The 20,088-nt window shown below is 42.2% G+C and overlaps 1 protein-coding gene across 3 annotated transcripts in view; it reads left to right on the forward strand.

Moving 5' to 3' along the window:
• Nucleotides 1–20,088, forward strand: part of LOC103473550 (nck-associated protein 5-like) — a 137,539-nt gene that overhangs the window by 30,024 nt on the left and 87,427 nt on the right. For all 3 annotated transcript variants that reach the window (XM_008423870.3, XM_008423910.3, XM_008423878.3), the window contains one exon: nucleotides 19,026–19,099. In XM_008423870.3, coding sequence (XP_008422092.2) covers nucleotides 19,026–19,099 — 74 coding nt within the window. The remainder of the gene's footprint in view (nucleotides 1–19,025; nucleotides 19,100–20,088) is intronic.

Here is a 20,088-nt window from a genome sequence, read left to right on the forward strand (position 1 = left end):
ATATTGCCTAATATATCAAATAGACTCTCAAATATTCTGTAACAACAAAAGGCTGCCTTTGAGTTATTATTGTTATTTTTTACCAGAACAGTCTTTAAATATTTGTGAAACTCAGTTATGTTTTTCATTCTGGCTTTCAAAAGTTATAAAGTAGAACCCCAATTGGTTGAAGTAGGCAGTCATCACTAAGACCGTTGAACAAAAAAACATAATTTAAAAAAATATATTATTTCTATGAAAGACTTTAACTGTCAGGGTTGACTTTCCTAGTTAGCTGTAGCAACCTGTCCTATGTAGCCAGGTCTAGCTTTCCTAGCCATCAAGAGCGAGTTTTCTTAATTAGCCAGGTCTAGCTTTGCTAGCTAGAAAAACCAACCAGGGTTGGTTTTTCTAGCTAGCAAGAGTGAGCTTTCCTAGCTAGCTGGGACTAGTTTTCCAAGCTAGCAAGAGGAGGCTTTCCTTGCTAGTCAGGGCTAGCTTTCCTAGCTCTGGCTGTTTCAGTATATTCCTTTTCTTTCTTATTGCTTATATCTATAAAAGCAATTCTTGTGGAAAATAAACTTTTAGGAAAAGTTTTCAATTAATTATCTCTCCCTGTCTATTCACCATTCAGTATTTGGTGTTTGATCTATTAAAATAGCCAACTATATTTTTAGAGGAAGCCTCAAGGTGGTTCTCCAGCCATGGGGGTCCATTGTAATCTTTATTCAAGCAACAGTTAATTTTTTTATCTGTTTTCTTAAAGTCACACATTTTTTTTATTTAATCAGAAATGGAAATCAATTACTAATCTTCATTGCTTAATGTAGAAAAAATAACAAATGGCTTCTTTGACAGGGAGCATACATGCTTCTAATGAGCCACAATTACAGCTATGAAAATGTAAATGAAGCTAATTGAGTTTCTTTCTTTTAACTGTCACTTTTCATCATTTTCTGGTCACTGAACAGGGCAGGTGTCAGTTATTTCCTGTTTGTCCCAAAGAGGCTTGCAGCAGACGTACAGGAGCTCAGTGGTCTACTGGCTCACATTACAATATGCTAATGCCCCCCCGAGCTGCAACCTGCCCCACCCTCCTGCTCCTTTAAACACACACCATGCACACAGATACACACTGGTGCTCGCACATGCCCCCGGGACAGCCGCGGGGAGGGCCATGAAAAGGAAGCTGAGATGATTAATTAACTCTGCCCTCGTTTTGATACGGCCTTATTGGCTTTCAACACCTCGCGTTCGGCTCCGGAGCTTTGCATAGATTATCCTCCCACCGCTACAACAGACACACAACGAGCTTCCACACAGATTCAGGTCAGCTTTGTTTGTGGTACTGCTGTCAGTGGACAAGATTTGGACTTTTTTAAAATTTATTTCATGATGTTTTAATTTTATTAATCTATTGGACGTCTAGAATCTTGGAATTGCTGAATAGAACCTGTCTAACAACATTAAGCAGGGTAGGAGATCTCAAAAGGCAAAAACAGTTGGTGAACAAAACCTTTAACACTGGAAAGGGTTGTAAAGTCTTTTGTAAGACTGTGGGACTTCATCAAACTACAGTGGAACAATGGCGATCCTTTCTACCCGAAATTACTTACAGACTTCTGGGAAACGTTCTGGACTGAGGACTATATAAAACACATTGTGTCACTGACACATGGTGGGTATCCACATGGTTCAAGTTAGCGCTTTAGCGTTAGCTTCCACTTATAGTTATCTCAATGTAGCACTTTAGCGTTAGCAGGACAGATGTATATGATTAGTGCTTTCAAGTTAGTGGTGCCCACCATTGAAAAACATCTTTTGAAAATAATTTATAAGTCTTAAAATGATTAATCGTTACTCTACAATTAATTTGCATTGTATGTCAAATGACTTAAGAAATTCGGATTTTGCCTCGACTCAGGACTCAAATACCTTGACTTCAGTCTCAACGTGAGACTTTCATGTTGCATGGGATTTGGAAAGACTTGACACGGTGTGATTGGAGGAACCAATGTAGGTCTGCCACTTAAATATCTGGATGACTTGCTGGTATTTACTCTGGCTAAAAAAACCCCTACCAAAATCAAATGTTTGAGTAGCCTAATTAAAGTTTCTAGGTAAATCTGATTTGGATGCTGTGGGATGACCTTATACAGATTGATAAGAGTAAGGCTGAATTCTTTAAAGATGAGCTGATATTCCTCCACAAAGAATGAGCAATATGGTTTTTTTTTTCTTGTTCTGGAAGTAAGCATTCATATGTTTGCACCTGATGGTTCTGGTTGATCCATAAGCAAATACAGTACAAGCCTCCATGTGGGCCTTTGTTGTGGTGAGGTCTGCATGGTTTCTGGACTCCAGGTGTTCCAGCTGGTCGTGTTCATCCTCTGCTTCCCGGTTCTGCTTTCTATTCACGGCCATAAAGTGGCTGTCAGGCCTCAGCAGCGAAGCCAGACAATACAACTGACAGCACTCCTGTATGCGTCCTAGACCTTTCATCTGCTCCCTTTCTCTGTGGGCTGATCCACGGAGTGGCGGTGGGGTTGTGTTTCATCGTCCTCTTCCTTTCTGAACAAAAGATCACCTGCCCGGCTGTGTGATGTGTCACATGGAGCCCTGAGGGGAAGCCCTCAGCTTCATGTGCAACGCTGCAACTTGTGCGTCATGACAAGAGCGCTGCAGAATGAGTTTTAGGTCCTGTTCTGGTTTAATCCAATGTGACACGCTTTACAGAAACCAGCCGGTGGTTCTTTCCTCTTTCCTCCGCCGTCTCCCGAGCCAGAACTCTATGCGCTATGCTATGCAAACACCACAACAGAACGATGCAACAAAAGCAAAGAGATCCATCCAGCCTCAAACCATTGCGCTACAATGAGGCATTGTTTGCAGGGAACCATGATTCTCTCCGATGTGGTCTATGCTTCTCGTTAGAAGTGGAAGATCTGGCAGGGATTGTTTTATTCTGTTGAGGTTCATTAGCCATCATGGTGGTGGTAATAAGATTTATTACCATTATTAGAGGGGAACGTTCATGTGTGTTGGTGCAACATTGGAAACAATCATAGCTATCCACCAATAAGCTGTAGCCATCTTGACAGCCTCCCTCTGTAGAGGGTTACCTTTCAGCTTCTAGGCTAAATACAGATCTGAGTGGTTTCAGACTTCTGTTTGCAACAAATTGAGTTAAACACAGCAGACCTGACACCAACGGTACAGTTAGTCATTTAATGCAACAGGACGGTTTTCTTGGAAAGTCGCAGGTTTAAAGAGTAACAAAAGTTCTTACATCATTGGAACATAGAAAAAGATAGATATAAGACATTGGTATTATGTCAAATGACTTTTTTATGGTATTATTGGTATTATTATTTTTATTGGTATTATGTCAAAAGACTGAAAATTAAAAATTTAGGACTTGGCCTGGAGACTTGACTTGAAACTTGCGTGGAAAGACGTGAGACTTTCTTGTCACTTGCGAAACAGTGAGTTCGTCCCACCTCTGAAGTAAACATTGTAAAAGAAAAGCCAAGGTTAGTAAGTAAATTACCTACCTGGATTACTCATCTTTGTAAACTTGCATAAAACCCAAACCAAAAAATCATGGGAACCTTTTGTTTTTATGGTTTATGTATCTTGGACAAGGGATAATGCACACATTGTGACGGTTGGACTAAAAGCCAGATTTCAGGTGAAACGTTTGGAGGGAGGCCAAGACGAGCAGGTTGCAGAGATCAAAGATAGGAAGCAGTTGTTTTAACATCTGCACCTTTTATTATGAAACCTTCCATGTTCCCACAACTTTTATCTGCTGCTGAAAACATCCTTAGTGCAACGTGAGATGAAGTCATTTCAAGACGTTATTAAAAAGAAGGTAATTCATAGCTCAGCTGAAATCCTTGAGAGAATCGGCACCATCTGCATCTGAGTCAGTGACTTGCAGTCAGGGGAGGCAGGTGAGGTAGAGCCTAACCTGTCATCATGGAAAAATAATATATAATAATAAAAAACATTTATATTGCTATTTTCACCCTGTGGTTTGTACTATAAAGTACCTATTTTTTACTTAGCTTAACCAATTCTGATTATTTTTTTCTTCAAAATCGATGGGTTTTCACATTTCCCATTCAAATGCTCAGAAACGAAGCCGGTGAGGCAGCAGCGAGCTCAGCCTCACCTGGGATTGCGCAACCTCTAGCTAACTGCACTGGCTGCCAAACTATGGGAGCATGTTTGTCCTGTCTGTACGCCGGAAATAAAATGTCTAAAAACATTTAATATATGGACTGATTTTCCATAATCTAGCTTATGTCTATAATGTACAGTGTTTTTTTGTCACTAACTGTGTGTATATTGTGTTTTGTCTGTGGAGGAGCAATAAGAAACGGCAGAGAACAGACTTGAGGTGAGGCAGGCAGCCTGCACCTTTTATTACGAAACCTTCCATGCTCACGGCACGGGGCGCTCATGTTCCCAGATATTGTGACTGCACAACTGCAGAATAAGACACAGTGAGCTAGCCATACAGTAAATAAGTAAAGTACAGCGATAAGTACAGTGTTTTCTCCTCTCTTCTGACGTCAACATGAAAGACTATATTTCTACACTTACAAAAGTTTTTTAAAGTGGATTTTCAATTGAAGCAGGAGATAATAACTAAAGGAAGACCAACACCGGCTGAAAGTTTTGCTTCGAGACAGTTTGACTATATTTAAACGGAGTAGAAAAGACATGCCGAGGATAGACTTGGCTTTGGATGAACGGATATTTTTGTGCAGAATTAGCGGCACATGGATTTCATTGATAAGTAAAGGTAAGACAAGAATAAGATGTTTTTGTTTAGTTTTTTAATGAAATGTGCGTTTTGTGGGCTACAGATTGTATGTTTAAGTAATTCAGTAAAGTAGAAGCGGTAGCTAATCTAGTTTTTTTGGTGTTAAATCATAAAACATTAAGTGGCATTGTTGTCAGTTGCTATGGCAATGAGTTTGCTTGTAGCTTGGCGGATACAGAGCGAGAGTGCTTTCTCGCTCCCTTTGCTGTGGATCATATCACAAAATTAATACCTACATTTCTAAGTTTCACTGAGTTAACGCGGCTATGAATGACATGTAAAAGATGAGTCTTTTTGTCCCCCAGCTTTGTATGCCTGTGCAAAATTTCCGTACGTCCAATAACATGCATGGTGTCTATAATCGTAAGTCAGTGCCTCACCAGCATTGAACCTCACCGCACGTCACTGATCTGAGTCATCTGGGGTGGACATGATTGAGTCTTGGTCATTTTCTCCACAACTCATCTTTATGACGCCGCACTGCTGGCTTAGTGATCCCCGTAGCCCTCGTTTGATCGGCGACTGAGGGGTTTTTACGAGGAGGCCTGAAGCCTCAGGTGAACCAAACAGAAAGAGTCTGCCATGTCAACGGTCAACGGTTGACCTTTGTGTGTGGCCGGCGGGAGGCCTTTGTGCGGTGGAGCCCAGAGGGCCAATTGAACGGCCCAAACATCCATCTGGCCCCAACAGCTGGAGGAGCCGATGGGCTTCCAGGCAGGAAATTATGCAGGACAAACAAGGCCCCATGATTATTTCATTACCTTCATTTCTTTGGGATTATCATCATTTTGAAGGAAATGGCTGCGATGCGATAACAGCCCAACAAAGCAGTCTATATTTACAATTTGTTTAATATTGCAGAGAGGGGATTTTTATATTTCAGAGGCATTTCCTGACTGGATTTTCCGTCTCCTCTGTCATATTCATGGCTGAACAGAAGCAGTCAGGAGAGGGGGATTGGAGTCTCAATTCAAACCACATGAATTAGTGCATTATTGAGTTTTTTCCACCCCCTGACCCACTTCTCTCACTGCTGCATGGCTGGGGTTCAGGATGGGCTTTATGAACAACCTGGAACGCTCTCAGGATACTCCTGGCTGGAAAATGGACTTGCTGTGTGCAGAAGAACCCGGTGGAATGAGGCAAGAGGGAAATCTCTCCAACCATTGAGAGCCTGGTTGCATAAAAATGGCTTCATGCTTCTGCAACGGAGCGATGAAAGATCCAGCACCGCTAAATATGACCAGATAGCGCTCTCTTCTTTTACAGTGTCAAAACAGAAGTAATATCTGTAAAATTCACCCAAATATCAATCAAGTGAGATGGGTCTGATCGCAAGTCAGACTTATTGTGTTCATATCTAAAGTTGAAGACTACTGAGGGTAACACTTTATTTGAAGGGGGGTGAATAAGACTGTCATGACACTCTCATAGACATGACATAATACATGTCATGAACATGAATAAGCCTTCATGAATATTTATGACTTGTCATAAAGCGTCATTCGGTAAATTATGACACTTTTAATACAAAGTTGACATTATTCAAAATGTCTTTGTTATGACAACTTGACATCAACTAAGAATTTTTTAAAGTGCAATCAGTAATACTTTTATAAAAAATTTATATCAGTAATGATTTCTTGGTTAATGTCAAGTTGTCATAACAAAGACATTTTGAATAATGTCAACTGGGACCAACATGGATGAGAATGGCAGTAAAGGCCCAACATCTGCATCAACACTATCCGTTTACATGTCAACCGATTTTGTTTTTTTTTAAAGACCATCACAAACATAAATGAATGAGCTCTAGCTCTTAACTGTGAGCTCTGACCTGATGAGACGAAGGTTGAGATTCTAAGTCTGGAATGTGGAAAAAGACTATAGAAACATATTTGTGCTTTCAGACTTCTTTCCTTGTTCCATTGCCTAAATGGAAGAGTGTCCGCATTTTGTTTCCTTCAGTATGTCTTTTTTTTTCTTTGACCTTCCTTTCTCCCTTGTTTTCTTTATTTCATTCCTTGCTACCATCCTTTTCTTGTGCTTTCTTTCCTTTTCTTCATTTGATGTATCATCTCCTCCTTACCTCCCTCTCTTATGCCATTCTGTCATTTTATCTAGTTTCCTTCCTATCTATCCTTCCTTGTGTCCTGACTCCCTTCCTTTCATTTCTTATCTTCTTTTTCTTTATCGTTTCTCTTCTTTCTTTGCATTCATTACATCAGCATCATCTGCATCAACTCTCAGATCTGACCCACTCCTGAATTTTAATCAGACCCCTGGTATAGAGAAAGGAACTAAGGTCAAAGGTCACTTTTTTGTTAGCTTCACCCAGGTAAATGTGTTAGAAGATGAGCTAATTCTATATCTTTAGCTTTAGCATTAGTTTACCACAAGCAGTGATGGTGATGTAAAGGTTTGGTGGTTCTCTGGTTATTGTGTGGAGCTCTTTAGGCCTAGCATGCTCCACACAGTTTGACCTACTAGGAGACAAAGCAGGAAGCTTTGTTCAGCATGATGCCATGGTAAACAGTTCATGCTGAAGGTAATGCTTTCATGGTTACTGCAAGGACTCCTCTCTTCAGTCCAGGCTTGGATGGAGGATTGGGGGTGGGGGGCGGTGGGGTGCCCCAGATACAGAGAGGTAGCTGAGCAAACACTCAGTGATATAACAGGGTTGTTATTGTAAGATCAGGAGGTCCGGCCATGCCGTGGAAGTTTTCCCACAGTAGAGAACATGTCAGGAAGTAGAGACATGCTAGAACACAAGCTAACGCCTTCAGACGGGTTCCTGTTAGCACAGACGGTTATCCTAGCCATGAAGCTTTCATTTATTTACCATCTGGACTTTTGAACCCTTCTAGAGGACCCTGTGAAGCCCCTCAAACAGAGTGTTGATATCACCTCGTCTAATGGGAACCAGCTCTGATGTCAGGGTCTTCCTCATGTCCATCTGGATGGAATAAAACAAGCATGGCTGCTGAAAATCCTGATACCAAAGACTTAGAGGCTCTAGCAGCCTGGATGAACTCCTACTGTCTGACTTGCCAGGAGCAGACTCCATGATGAGGCACTTTACTGTTTAATGGATTGAGTTATTGGACCCTCGGTCCAGGTTCAGCTGCTTTGAGAGGACGTTGTTTGCATTAACCCATAGAGCTGATGCTGCTGTGTGGAGATGATCTGTCCAAGGCAAAATTACTGCTTTGACATGGAAACTCAGGGACACAGAAGCTTTACTTTGCAACTCTGCTTAGTTAGAATGGTTTCGTTTAGTGATGCTGTATGCATCTGGCTGGTGAAATAGGTGAAAAATGAAAGTATAATTGTTGTGTAGCAGTGAATGAAACCACATGAATTCTTGGTCTTGAAATAATTTGCATTGATTGTTTGGTTCTGCTGAGAAAGAAAGTTACTTAGACCAAGTGATGGATGGATAAATGGATATATTTATAGATGGATCTATTGATGCATGGATAGATCAATAAGTGTCTGGAGACGGGATAGACTGGCGGACAGAAGGAATCACAGATGGAAAGATTCCTGATGGATAGTTGATGTCAGGTGGATTCTTGAGGGTAAAGAAAAGGATGGATGATTAAATTAAATGATGGACGAAAGACTGATGTGCTAACTGGCTGATGGATGGATGGATGGATGGATGGATGGATGGATGGATGGATGGATGGATGGATGGATGGATGGATGGATGGATGGATGGATGGTTAAATTGAATGACAGATGGATGTGGGATGGTTGAAGGATGGATGAACAGTTGGATGGATGGCTGATTGAATGAATGAAGGATGGTTGAACAGTCAAATGGATGGATGGATGGTTTTGGATGTCTGCGTTTCATATTATGTTTTTAGCAGCAGTGCGAACTAAAGGCTAGTCACCGTGCTCTGCTCTGAGGCTCCATCAGATGACTGACTGTAACGACTCTGGTGACCTCACAGACTGTACCCTGCATGTCCCACTGTCCTACATGTCCTACATGAGACGGAGCCTGTCCTACATGTCCTACATGAGACGGAGCCTGCTCTACATTTTTTATTGATCAGCCTGTTTGCTGACGATAGTGTGATTTACGTAAATGCCTCCAGCTTGGGGCTTTCCTGGCTCTGCTCCACCCACGCCATGCCTGCTGGAGCTGTATAGCTGGTCACCTCCAGTGGGCTACTCTGTAGGGAAATGCATTCTAAACCCTCACCATCCCCCCACTACCTTTTTCTGCTGCTTCTTCCCCATCAACCATTCTGAGAAATAATTCATGACTACGAGAATGATCATCAGAGCCAAGATTAAATCAAAAGTCAGAGGTCACGGAGGCCTATCTCTTTTCATATTTGCCTTTGGTCCTCTGCTGTAGGATTTCCATAAGAAGTAGACATTGTGACATTGGGAATCTGGATCTGCTGAGGTTGGTGACATGAACCAAACGGTCTCCTCTCGTCACATCAGCAGTTCAGTTTCCAAGCAAGCCTTCAAGGAGACAGGGAGAAAACCATAAGCTCATATTAATGCGTCTTCTGGCAGGAATGCAGGCACATCTGCCCGGCACATGGCTTGGCCGGCCAGCTCCCCAGCAGACCGTCAGACCGTCAGTAAATCACTTCCTGGATTAAAGAAACAGAGCTGCAGCGAGAGCATGGAGCAGTCAGGCAGTTTGATGAAGGGTTTCTGGCTGGAGTATCTGTGGAAACAAACGCCTACCTGGAGGTCAGGATGAACTGCTGCTGCTGCTGCTGCAACAAAGAGGTGTTGATGTAAGACTGCTGGTTGAACATCAGATACTTCAAGTACTTGGCCAGGGGATCAAACTCACACTAACAGGAAAACCCATTTCTAAATCTCTGGATCCCTTTGAAATTAGACAAGTTGTTTTTATTGTTTAAAGGCATGGTGATCTTGGGGTATGTAAAACATAGTAACAACAAAACATTTCATCTCTACTTATTCTGGCATTTAGCAACTAGAAATCATTTTGACAGACTACCTAACAGAAAAAGTGAAAATTTACTGTCAGACAATGGAGAGCATCATTTGTGCCTTTATGTTGTGGATGTAAATATTTGGTTTCAGGTGATACATTTTCCCGCTTTTATGTAACATTTCTTTGTTTTCTCTGTGAGGCTTTGGCTATATAAGAACAGGAACTTGTTCTGTTCAAGATATTTATTCCTTTATCTTCTTTTTGTGAATCTGTCATCTTTTTTCCACCTCAGACCAAATTTTACAATTCTGCATCTACTATTGTCCGATACAACGGACTTTCCTTTCTCTGGTGAAAGTCTCATCATTCTTTACTTTTCCTCCACTGAAAGATTCACCTTCATGATCACTGAGATTTATGCAGGCTCCTTATGCACTGAGGTGATTTAAGCATTTTCCAGCTCTGGAAAGGTTTGGAGAATGAAACTGGAGAGTATTTCTTCATTCTCCCCTCTATTGTCAACATGATAAATGTCAGCGTTTCTAAAATATGTTTCTCCATTCCTTTTATGCTTTTTTGTAATAACTGATGGGCAACATCTCTATTAAAAAATACTACGTATTTGTTTTCATCCATGCAAATCTCTGGAAATGTACTAATTTACATGACAAGTTGGAGTTATCAAAGCTAACAGTTTTAATGGTATTTTGTGCAGCATGTCGGCCGTTATGCTCGTTCTGGTTCCGTCTCTTGTCCGCCTGGTTCTCTGGTGGAGCTGCCTGGATTTCGCCTCTCCGTGTTTTTCCTGCCTCCCAGAGGGCTGTCAACTCCAAGCTTCCTCTTCACGTCTGTCATCGCCACGCTCCCTCCTAACCCGACTACACCTGGCTGAATATTGGCCCCCAGATCATAATAAAACCCAGCAACCCTTAGGCCTGTAAAATTCAGACAGTGTCACAACGGCCTGCAACCCTCCCCCAGACTTTCCTAGATTTCCATCTCGCTTGTCAGCACGTTGGATCCTGCTTTGGCGGTTATTCCTAAAGGGTGGATTTCTATCCGGTGCATTTAAACTGGCTTGAATCAAAATATGAAGCCAACTCTAAACAGATTCATATTAGGTATTGGTGCTGAGGGCTCCCAGGTTGATAAAGGCCGTGACTTGATTCCGTGAAAACACTCGGGTACGGCCGGTCGTCCTGCGTCAGTCCTCGCTCTGCGGAAATGACTGGTGTCAGCTCTGATGAGTTTCATTCCCTCACAAACAGCTTTGCCCTGTTCCCAACAGGCATGAATGGCCCACTCTGTCAACCCAACCTGCAGAGGAGGAGCTCAAACAGAGGGCCTATCTTAATGTTTGGAAAGATAATCCGAAGGGATCTGGATTCCTGTTTGTGGCGAGGTGTTGATGTTTGGGCTGGGCCGGGCTGTAGGTGCTGGCTGGACCAGGGACATCAGATAACCCAAGCTGCTGGAACTCACCCTGGATGATGAACAGGGGGCCTTTTGTGGCCTGAACACACCTCGCTGTTGGCCAGGTAGGCAGATGAAGAATATCCTGCTCACTGGAGGCATTGGTTACATGAATGTCCACAACTCAATGAGGCCCCTGTGTGGCGTTACAGTCAGCCATTGTAGCCCTCTGCTCCTATTCAACGTTATTTGGACACATTATTCTGTTGTCCACAGTATTATGTCCTTTCTATTAGAATTCTTTGTTTCAAAGAACAGTTAATCTGAAAAGCTCAGCAACTTTAACGTTGTTAAGGGTTGATGAAAGTTTTTACATCTCTCCAAAGACTCCTTAATTTCGCTAACATGAAGTGAGATTGTGATCTTTGAACCGGACTAGATGAATGGTTCTTCAATATCGGGCTTTGGACTTTAGCACTAAAATGCGGACAAATGGAGAGGAAAGAATCCAAATTAAACTCTTTTTGCAACCTCCCATTCATTCACACACACACTATTAACTCTAGATTTATCTTAGCTTTGCTCACTTTTGATCAGTTTTTTTTTACTTGTCTTTGTTTTCCTTAGGTTGTATCTTAGCTTTGTGAACCTTATTTAGCCTGCTGTAAGTTAGCTTAGTTTTTCATGTTCTAATTTTGTGTTTCCAGGTTTAGTTCACTTTAGCTCAATTTAACTTTGCTTAATTTCATTGTTAGGTTTAGTTTAACTTTTCTGACCTTTGTTTTGTTTAGTCTTGCTTATCATACCATGGTGTCTTTTATCACATCTTTCCTTAGCTTAGTTCTTCTTAGCTTCATTTAGCTTATCGTAATTTACCTTATGTTACTTTAGCTTTGTGTTGTTTATATTATTTCAGATTTTAGTTTGCTTTACCTTGGTGTCTTTTGAACTATTTAACTTGGTTTATCTTATGTTAGTTCAGCTTGCTTTAACTTAGTTTAGTTTGTGAATTTAGCTGAGTATTTTGGTTTACTTTGACTTTGTCTAGCTCATCATATCTAGTGTGTTTCTTTATTTTTTTTAATTTCACCATAGCTAAGTTCTCCTTAGCTCAGTTTAGCTTACCCTACTTTATTTTAGTGTATCTTAACCTAGCTTATTTTACTTTAGCTTAGTGTTTTTTTTTAATATATGTATAATTTAGCTTATGGTGTCTTTTAACTTACTATATGTTATATTAGTTTATTGTAGGTCACCTGTTTTTGGCTTATGTTAGCTTACGTTTTATTCCTTTTCCTAGCATAGTTTACCTTAGCTTAATTGTTTTCAAATATTCATTTAGCTTACCTTACCAAGAACTGTTTACTTTAGCCAAGTTTACCTTAGCTTACCTTTTATTTATCTACTTTATTAACTTTGTTTATTTTAGCCTACCCTAAGTTAACATATCTTTGTATAGCTTGTCTTACTTCAGCTTAGCTTACTTAAGGTTAGCTTAGCATGTTTTACTCTATCTTAACTTATATCTCCTTAATTTGAAGGTTTGTATCAATTCCATAAGTTCAGAGAGGTTTGTTCTTTTATTAAGGTGGCCAAATGAAGAATAATTTGTGGTTTGGACACTCTGGTGGAGAACTCACAGGAAGACCTTTCAGAATTCCAAAATTCTAGATCTAGAAGGTCTTGAGACCTTCTAGATCTCATTTTGTATTTACAGAGACAAAAGAAAAAATCCTTTCTCTTTTAGTGTTTAGAGCTTAACTTTTGTTTAGCTTACTGTACATCACCTGAGCTTTAAAGGCTGAGGTGATTTTCCTTCACCTCAGGAGATTTTCCTTCAGCAGAGTGAGTCCTAGAGCCATAACAGCTGAATACCTGATACAGATCAGCTGGAGACGGTATTATGCCATTTTCTACCTCCATTTCATATCATGAAAATAATAATTATCTACTGACTGTAGGTAGACAGTAACATGTTCATTGTAAAATGGGCTTTTAGGATTTTTTGCAAACTTAGAATATTATCGATTTCAATCATTTTTCTCTAGTAGTCAACTGGAATAGCAGTTGTTAACGTGGAACAAAATTGTACCTTTCTGGTCAGCTCTGTACATAGATACATTGTTTGGCCTTTCTACTGTATCTAAAATGTCAAGTGCCAGATAAACACGGGTTGAGGCTGCTATCTGATGCTCTAGTGAGGATTAAGGAAGAAAAACAGCTGGGAGGTTGCTGTTTTTTCCAATGCATACAATACTTCCAGGGATTTTGAAATGACAGATTAAAGATAAATATTATACAAATCAGTCATGTTGTGAAGATGCAGTAGCTGGTGCCCGATAAAACCGTCTGGAGTCATATCTGTAACGGACGGCAACACTACGGAGATTGCGGTTTCTTCCCTTATCCAAATGAGAAATGACATGCATTAACCCCAGAGGAAGCCCTGTGCACCAATAAACGCCACATCTAGCATGAGGAGGGTGATGGGTACTATCATGGTCCGAGGATATGAAAGGCAGATCGCTGAGCTGATAGAGCGAGACCGGGTCGTCGGGATGAGAGTGAAGAATGACCAGCAGCCTCAGATAAGACTAATGAATTTAACCAAGGCTGAGCGATACGTCTTGATATGAACAGAGGCAGGAGGCGATTAGTCAGGCTGATTAGTTCATGGCCTCCCTAAAACTGGATCAGTCATGAATTACATTAACGCATGTTTTTTTTAATTATTGCTTCTGATTAAATTAGTTTGCTTCTCATTGGAGACTTGCGTGGCAGCAGCTGTGGCCTGGCAGGAAACCAAAACCAACACTGGCACATCTGCCACACCTCACGGTCCTAATACATCCTTAAGTAGGCCATAAACATACACCGTGAGAGAAATCTTACAGTCTGTCGGCGTAACCTTTGCCCTGCAGCAGCCCATGTGGGATCCGAGCCTTCTGTCAAACCCGCAGCTCTCGGGTTTTCAATGATGCGGTCCAGGAGGTCAGAGCGCCATGTCGTAGTTCTGCAGGGGAATCAGAGATAGGCTGGGGAGGATCAAGGTCCTGACCTTGTCTTTGGACAGGGTCTCATTCCCACAACGTGTCTTATCGGCTACCGCCTGCTTGGATCTCTGATCTGCAGACTCGTCAAGGTGGTGGAGGGAGCACAGCGCCTCTTAAAGAGACAGGACCTGGCCGGTTCACTACTGATTTTCACTCCAGATCCAAACCAGACATTCTGCTAGGGTGGGATTATTTGCTTTGACTCAAATGAATAATGGATCTGATGTTTTATGACTTATAAATCTGGATCCTGATTCTTACATGAATGGACTTCAGTCAAATCTGCATGTTTGATTCTGTTCTTTCTTTCCTTAAAACAATCCTCCTGTGAATTGGAGCCAGAGGTTCATTTGGTCTGCGCATATTTCATATTTTCTGAAGGGAGAAGAAGCAGCTGGACCCCTGCAGTGACAGAAGGCAGGGAGGTTTTAAATTATCAGAGTAAACATGGTAAACTTTACATTACAAACACATTAACCATCAGGATGGAACAAGTTCAGCCTCTGAAGTCAACACTAAGCGTTTATAGACATGAGCTAAATGCTAAATGCTGAATGTTCTGCTTCATAGTTGTGCCCCATACCCAGACCTTTAGTATCGTCTTGTGTGTTCGGACAACTCAAAGATGGGATCAGCAACAAGCTTAGAGAAGCAACTGTTGATGCTTAGATATCTCCTGAGGGGTTTTGTGGCATTTTAAACAAATCTGTTGTCATACAGAGGAAAAGATTATTAAATAAATGGATAATTTATTAGACAACTGCCAGGAATCACTGAAGAGGTCTCAGCAAGGTCAGACCATCCAGTCAGACCTCTGTTAGCATGATGGTCTCATCTGTCCTTTGGAAAACTTTAAATCATGGTGGTGGACAGTAGTCTACGTTTCACTTTGTGCATTGGATCTGGACCCCGAGCTACTTAGAAACAATCGCTTCCTGGAGGCGTGGAATCTGTTGAAGTTTGAATCGATTGAACTCAATTTTACCCAGTCGCTAATGTTTGGCCGTGACTTATTTAATGCTCCAGTTCAACCTTGAAGGAAGCCTAAAGAAAATAGTGTGCACCAAATTGGACAGTCCGTGTCTTAAACATTCCTCTTGCTCCAACTGTAACTGGTCGACATTTGGAAGCCTGGCCAACATGAATTGAATGGCTTCGTTCCTCCACTGCCACAGCTAAACTTAAAACAACTTATCCTTCTGTTCGCTGATCTGCCCAGTTGAAATCCTGAGAAATCGAGATCAATGGAAGAAATCCCAGACGGAGCATTGACCCGAGATGAAAATTGAGCAGAAGGTATGAAGGCAATGGTCAGGCTAGGTAGAGTACGGATTGTGACTTTTTTTTGCAGCCACAGGTCAAAGACAACATGCAGTTAACAATAAGCTCCTCTGTATCCTGGAAGACTCTTAAGTCAAAACTAATGCTAGCTGTTTAGCGTCTAAAGCCAGGCCCAAGCTAAGTCCTGCAAGCAATGATGCAATGTTGTAAAGAGGAGTGGACCTGAATCACAACTTTCTCAGCTGAATTCAGGAATGCTGTTCTACATCCAGTTCAGATGACTTAAAGCTGTTTTCCAACCGATTCATTAGCTGTGATTACAGTCGGCTTCGCTGCAGTTGTTAGAGAACCGGTCCGAAGAAATATGCCTTCCATAAAGTCTCGGGTCAGTGGATTTAGCTCATTGTGGCCTGAGCAGCAGTACCTGTCCTCAGGGGAGCAGTGTGGCTTTCACTGGAGTCATAAAGCCGTCAGAAATAATGCACGGCTCAAGATATAACGCGCAGCATTACATGCATCTAGTCCTGCCTTAAATCTCCACCTTTAAACGCCCACTGTTCTCACACGACCACAGTCGTGCGGCATTCCCTGCATTCCTCCATGTGTGCTGAGGATTATTTCGGTGCCCTGTCATTAGCAGAGGTCTGCCTGATGACAGCACAGACTTACACGGCTTTGCTGCACTTTGATGTGGCCTGTAAATATTTCCCTAGACTCGGGGCTTTCGCCCTGAAGGTTCCCTTTCTGTAGTCGCTAAAGCATCAGGCTTCTTATAAACATTTAGGACTTATCTGTCAGAAATACTGCACTTTCGATGGGAACAGATTATTTAGATTCAGCTAATTAAATGAGAATAAGTTATGACAAGCTGCGGTTTAGAAAGTGTCCATAATACAGCCAATACCTTACTAGTAGAGTAAGTTCTTGCTCGAAACCAGTACATGGAAACATGCCTAATTCGCATTTCCTTTTGGTAGCATTTTAAAAGTTTACTCAAAACTCAGAATTTTACATGAACCACCTAGATAGCTTTATGGAACTACCAGAGTACCCATCTAGTGCTTTCCTTGAACTTACAAGTAAGTTACAGGGTACTTTATTATACTTTACGTCATGTTTGACAAACTACAACTTACAGGTTGTACTTCTGAAATCTACAGAGTTTTTTTGTGTGTTTTTTTTTTACCTTTGCTGCTTGTAGTTGTTGTTCATTTTCTGATTGGTTGATTTAGTCAGAATTTCACCAAACCCTCTGGCGGTCTAATAAAAGATGTGGTCATTTAGACCCCATGAATTTTTATTCTGTGTGTGATCTGGTGGGGTTTCGCCAAGCCGATGTGCGCTTTTGCGGGGGGTTTTTTTTGTGGATGATTGGTTTCGGTAACTGACGGTCTGACGGGACAACACTTCGCATCCCCACTGTCTGACCGTGACATTTTCCATGCTCTTTCTGCACATCTCACTAATACTGTGGGAGGGCTAACTTAATAACGATTTCATTCTCATAATATCTTTTGTTAGCCATCTTTTCTCCACCATTGATTGTAACTCTTTTCTTATTCTTGTGATGGTCACCAGGCTTTCATATAATTTACATTTTGGCACCAAGAGATGACCATATGGCTTTAGGCTGCTGCTAAACATGAATGACTTCTCATGCTAATGTGTCGCATTAGCCTGAAAAGTCATGATGGATTGCAGTTAACAGCGTTTCGTTGTCATTTTTCAGAAGCTATTTGACGTATATTGGCAAACTCTGCTCCACACTGTGAGGCATTGATCTGTTGTTGTGTTTTGGTTAAAAGCCCAGCTGGGCCTTCACTCAGCAGGGGGTCCGGGTCTTTGGCATGTTCCCCTGGCACCGGCTGAAGCTGCTGGGTGATGACTGCATTGGAGTGGCAGTCTCAGACGGAGCCTTGGAGAAACAGACAAAACTTACTGTATTTAGAACATCTGGCCTGGTGAGAGTTTGCTCTCAGGGCCACAGGTTAAAAAAAGCCCATGGAGTGATAACAGCAGTGCTTTAAGTACAGACGGGCCTCAGAGGTCAGGATGAGCCCAAACACGACTCCAGGCAAATTATTTACCCTCCACACATCGGCTTTACCTCCCACTTAGATTTTTATGCGAAGACGCCAGCTACATTCTTGGAGCTTTGCAAAACCCTAACACTCCGAATGTTTAGCTACGATTAGGTCATGGTGCATGGGTGGGCACCGTCTTGTTTCCAAAAGGCTCAGTTAATCCAGCTGAAGGGTCACAGATCAGATCGGATAAATCAAATGCCAAAGAGGTGAGGCTGCGAGAAAAGGCTGAGGCTTTTCCCTGTTTTCCAGCAGGATGTGCTTTTTCTAGTTGGCATGGTCGGTCGGAAAGCTTGACCAGTTCCAACCACTGTCTGTGGACTGATACGGTATATGTGGCAAGAGCATGTGTAGTTTTATGGCTAAAAGGCTCTATTTCTTTTAACCAACTGTAACGTCTTTTAAGAATACATTTAATCTCCCTTCTTCTCAATTCTCCAATTAAAATATACTTTTCAGAATGGCTGGAGATTTTACAGCCATTGACCATTGAATACATTCAGCCCATCAAAGTCCATTCATTTCCCGTAACAATTGGAGAAAATAACTATGTGAAAATATGTTTGTACCACATCAAAAATGGGAATAAAGACAATAGTCTGTGTCAGTATACTCATCTGAACCCAGTAGCTTATGCATCCTGGTGCTTCTGATGAATGACAACAGGAAAACTCAATATGCGCTGTTGCCGTTTGGGCTTTTGTTTTCCTGTTGATTCTGTTTCAAAGAATGAGTTCACAGGGAGTTATTTTTGCCAGGCACTAATTAGGCAGCTGACACTGAGAGCAAAGTGAAGTAGCTGAGGTGCAGGAGCTGCAGGAAATGTAAAAATAAAGGCTTTATGAGTGTTTTCTTTTTCTACTAGAGTGCGATTTCTTTACAGGACTCTCCAGTTTCTCATGAGCAGAAATCAATGGCGAGCATCTGTCCCCCCCGAGATAACCACTCACCCATGGGACACGTCAAGCAAACGTCTAATTAATTAGTCCCAAACCTGGGCTTGGACTGCTGTGACAGCATCAAGTCACAACTGACTGGATGTGTGAAAAGCCAGATGTTTGAAGTGTGGTGGCCTTTTTCTAACGCTAACAGCCCCAGCGCCTGTTTTATACAGTCAGACCACTAAAAGGCAAATCATTAGGCCACAGACCAGAAGTTCTCACATCTGTTTTCCCCATTTAGCTCTGAGCTGCAGCTCATTCCTGTAACTCGGTAGCGCACAGTTTGTAAGTGCGGGCTATTCCCGAATGACATTACACAGCTGGGGCCGGCTTTGGACGCTGCTCCAAGCTGCTTCTGGATTCACTCTCTCAAAGAAAGGAACTCTAATACCCCCCCCCCCACCCGCCTTGTTCCAGAAGACTTTCCATTAGCAGCATGATTTAGGAGGACGAATGAAAAGTTACTAATGCGCATAAACCTCTCTCATCTCTTCCTGACAGGAGTACATGGACGCCAACAAATGCATCGACGAGCTCCTGAAGCAGCTTGAGGAGGAGCGGCGAAATGTCCGAAGGTAAGCAGATGTTTTACTGCTGGAAGATGTAATCCATCCCCGACCAGCGGCAGCAAGACAATGTCGCCTGCTTCTGAGAGCCAGACAAGCTTTGTAGCTCCGCTTGAGAAATGTGCTTTGTCGCCGGAAGGCCCTGAAAGTGGAAGACAAAGCCGCTGTTGGGTCGAGCGGGACGTTTCTCAGGGAGGAGCTATTGGAGCAGATTTGTCCAGACAATGGGAATGAAGAGCTTATGGAGATGCCAATCTAATGACCTTGTCCCCTCCGCACTCCGAGCATCCCGACTCTTCCAATGACGGCAGAAGAAAGAGACGGTTTTTTAAACTTCGCCCTCTTTTGTACCAACCTCTCACCGTCTCAATGGAGCTGTGTCCCCCAGCTCAAAGTAATTTTCTCCCTGAGTGAGCAGAGAGGGCCGGGGGCTGGACAGAAGGGGATGTAGGTCTCAGGGTAGGTGGCTCGGTGCGGGGGTGGATGACCGCTGACCAGCCCATTTACCAGGCCAGGACAACCCCCTGAAAAAGGAAGCGATGTGTAAAGGAATGACCCTGAAGTCATTGGTGCCCCGCTTTCTGGACCCCCTTTGTGACCTAATGGCTACTTAGAATGACCAGAATGTTTCTGCATGAGCTGACCTGCGGTTGCACTGCCAGACCAAATGCTTTCAGAGCCATAAACTTGTACCAAGCCATTAGACTAAACTACAACATCGCTGGAAGTCCCAAAGACTCCCATCAATAACAATGTTTGAATTTTACCTTTATTAGGTAACGTGAGTCTTTTTAGTATAGTGCAGGACAGATCCATAAATCCCTTAACAGAAGGCAGCAAATGACCCCCAACCGGGGTGCAAATACCATCGTCTGGCACCTCTAAAATTAATTATTCCCCCACTCCAGGGCAACTGGGTGTTCTTGTTTAGTGTGCAGTAAACCCAGTGGTTGACTGCAGATGACAGATGTCTGCCTCTATCACAATGCCTGATGGAA

Source organism: Poecilia reticulata, chromosome 2 (assembly GCF_904066995.2).
Source record: "Poecilia reticulata chromosome 2, P_reticulata-male-v2, whole genome shotgun sequence".
Lineage (NCBI taxonomy): Eukaryota > Metazoa > Chordata > Actinopteri > Cyprinodontiformes > Poeciliidae > Poecilia > Poecilia reticulata.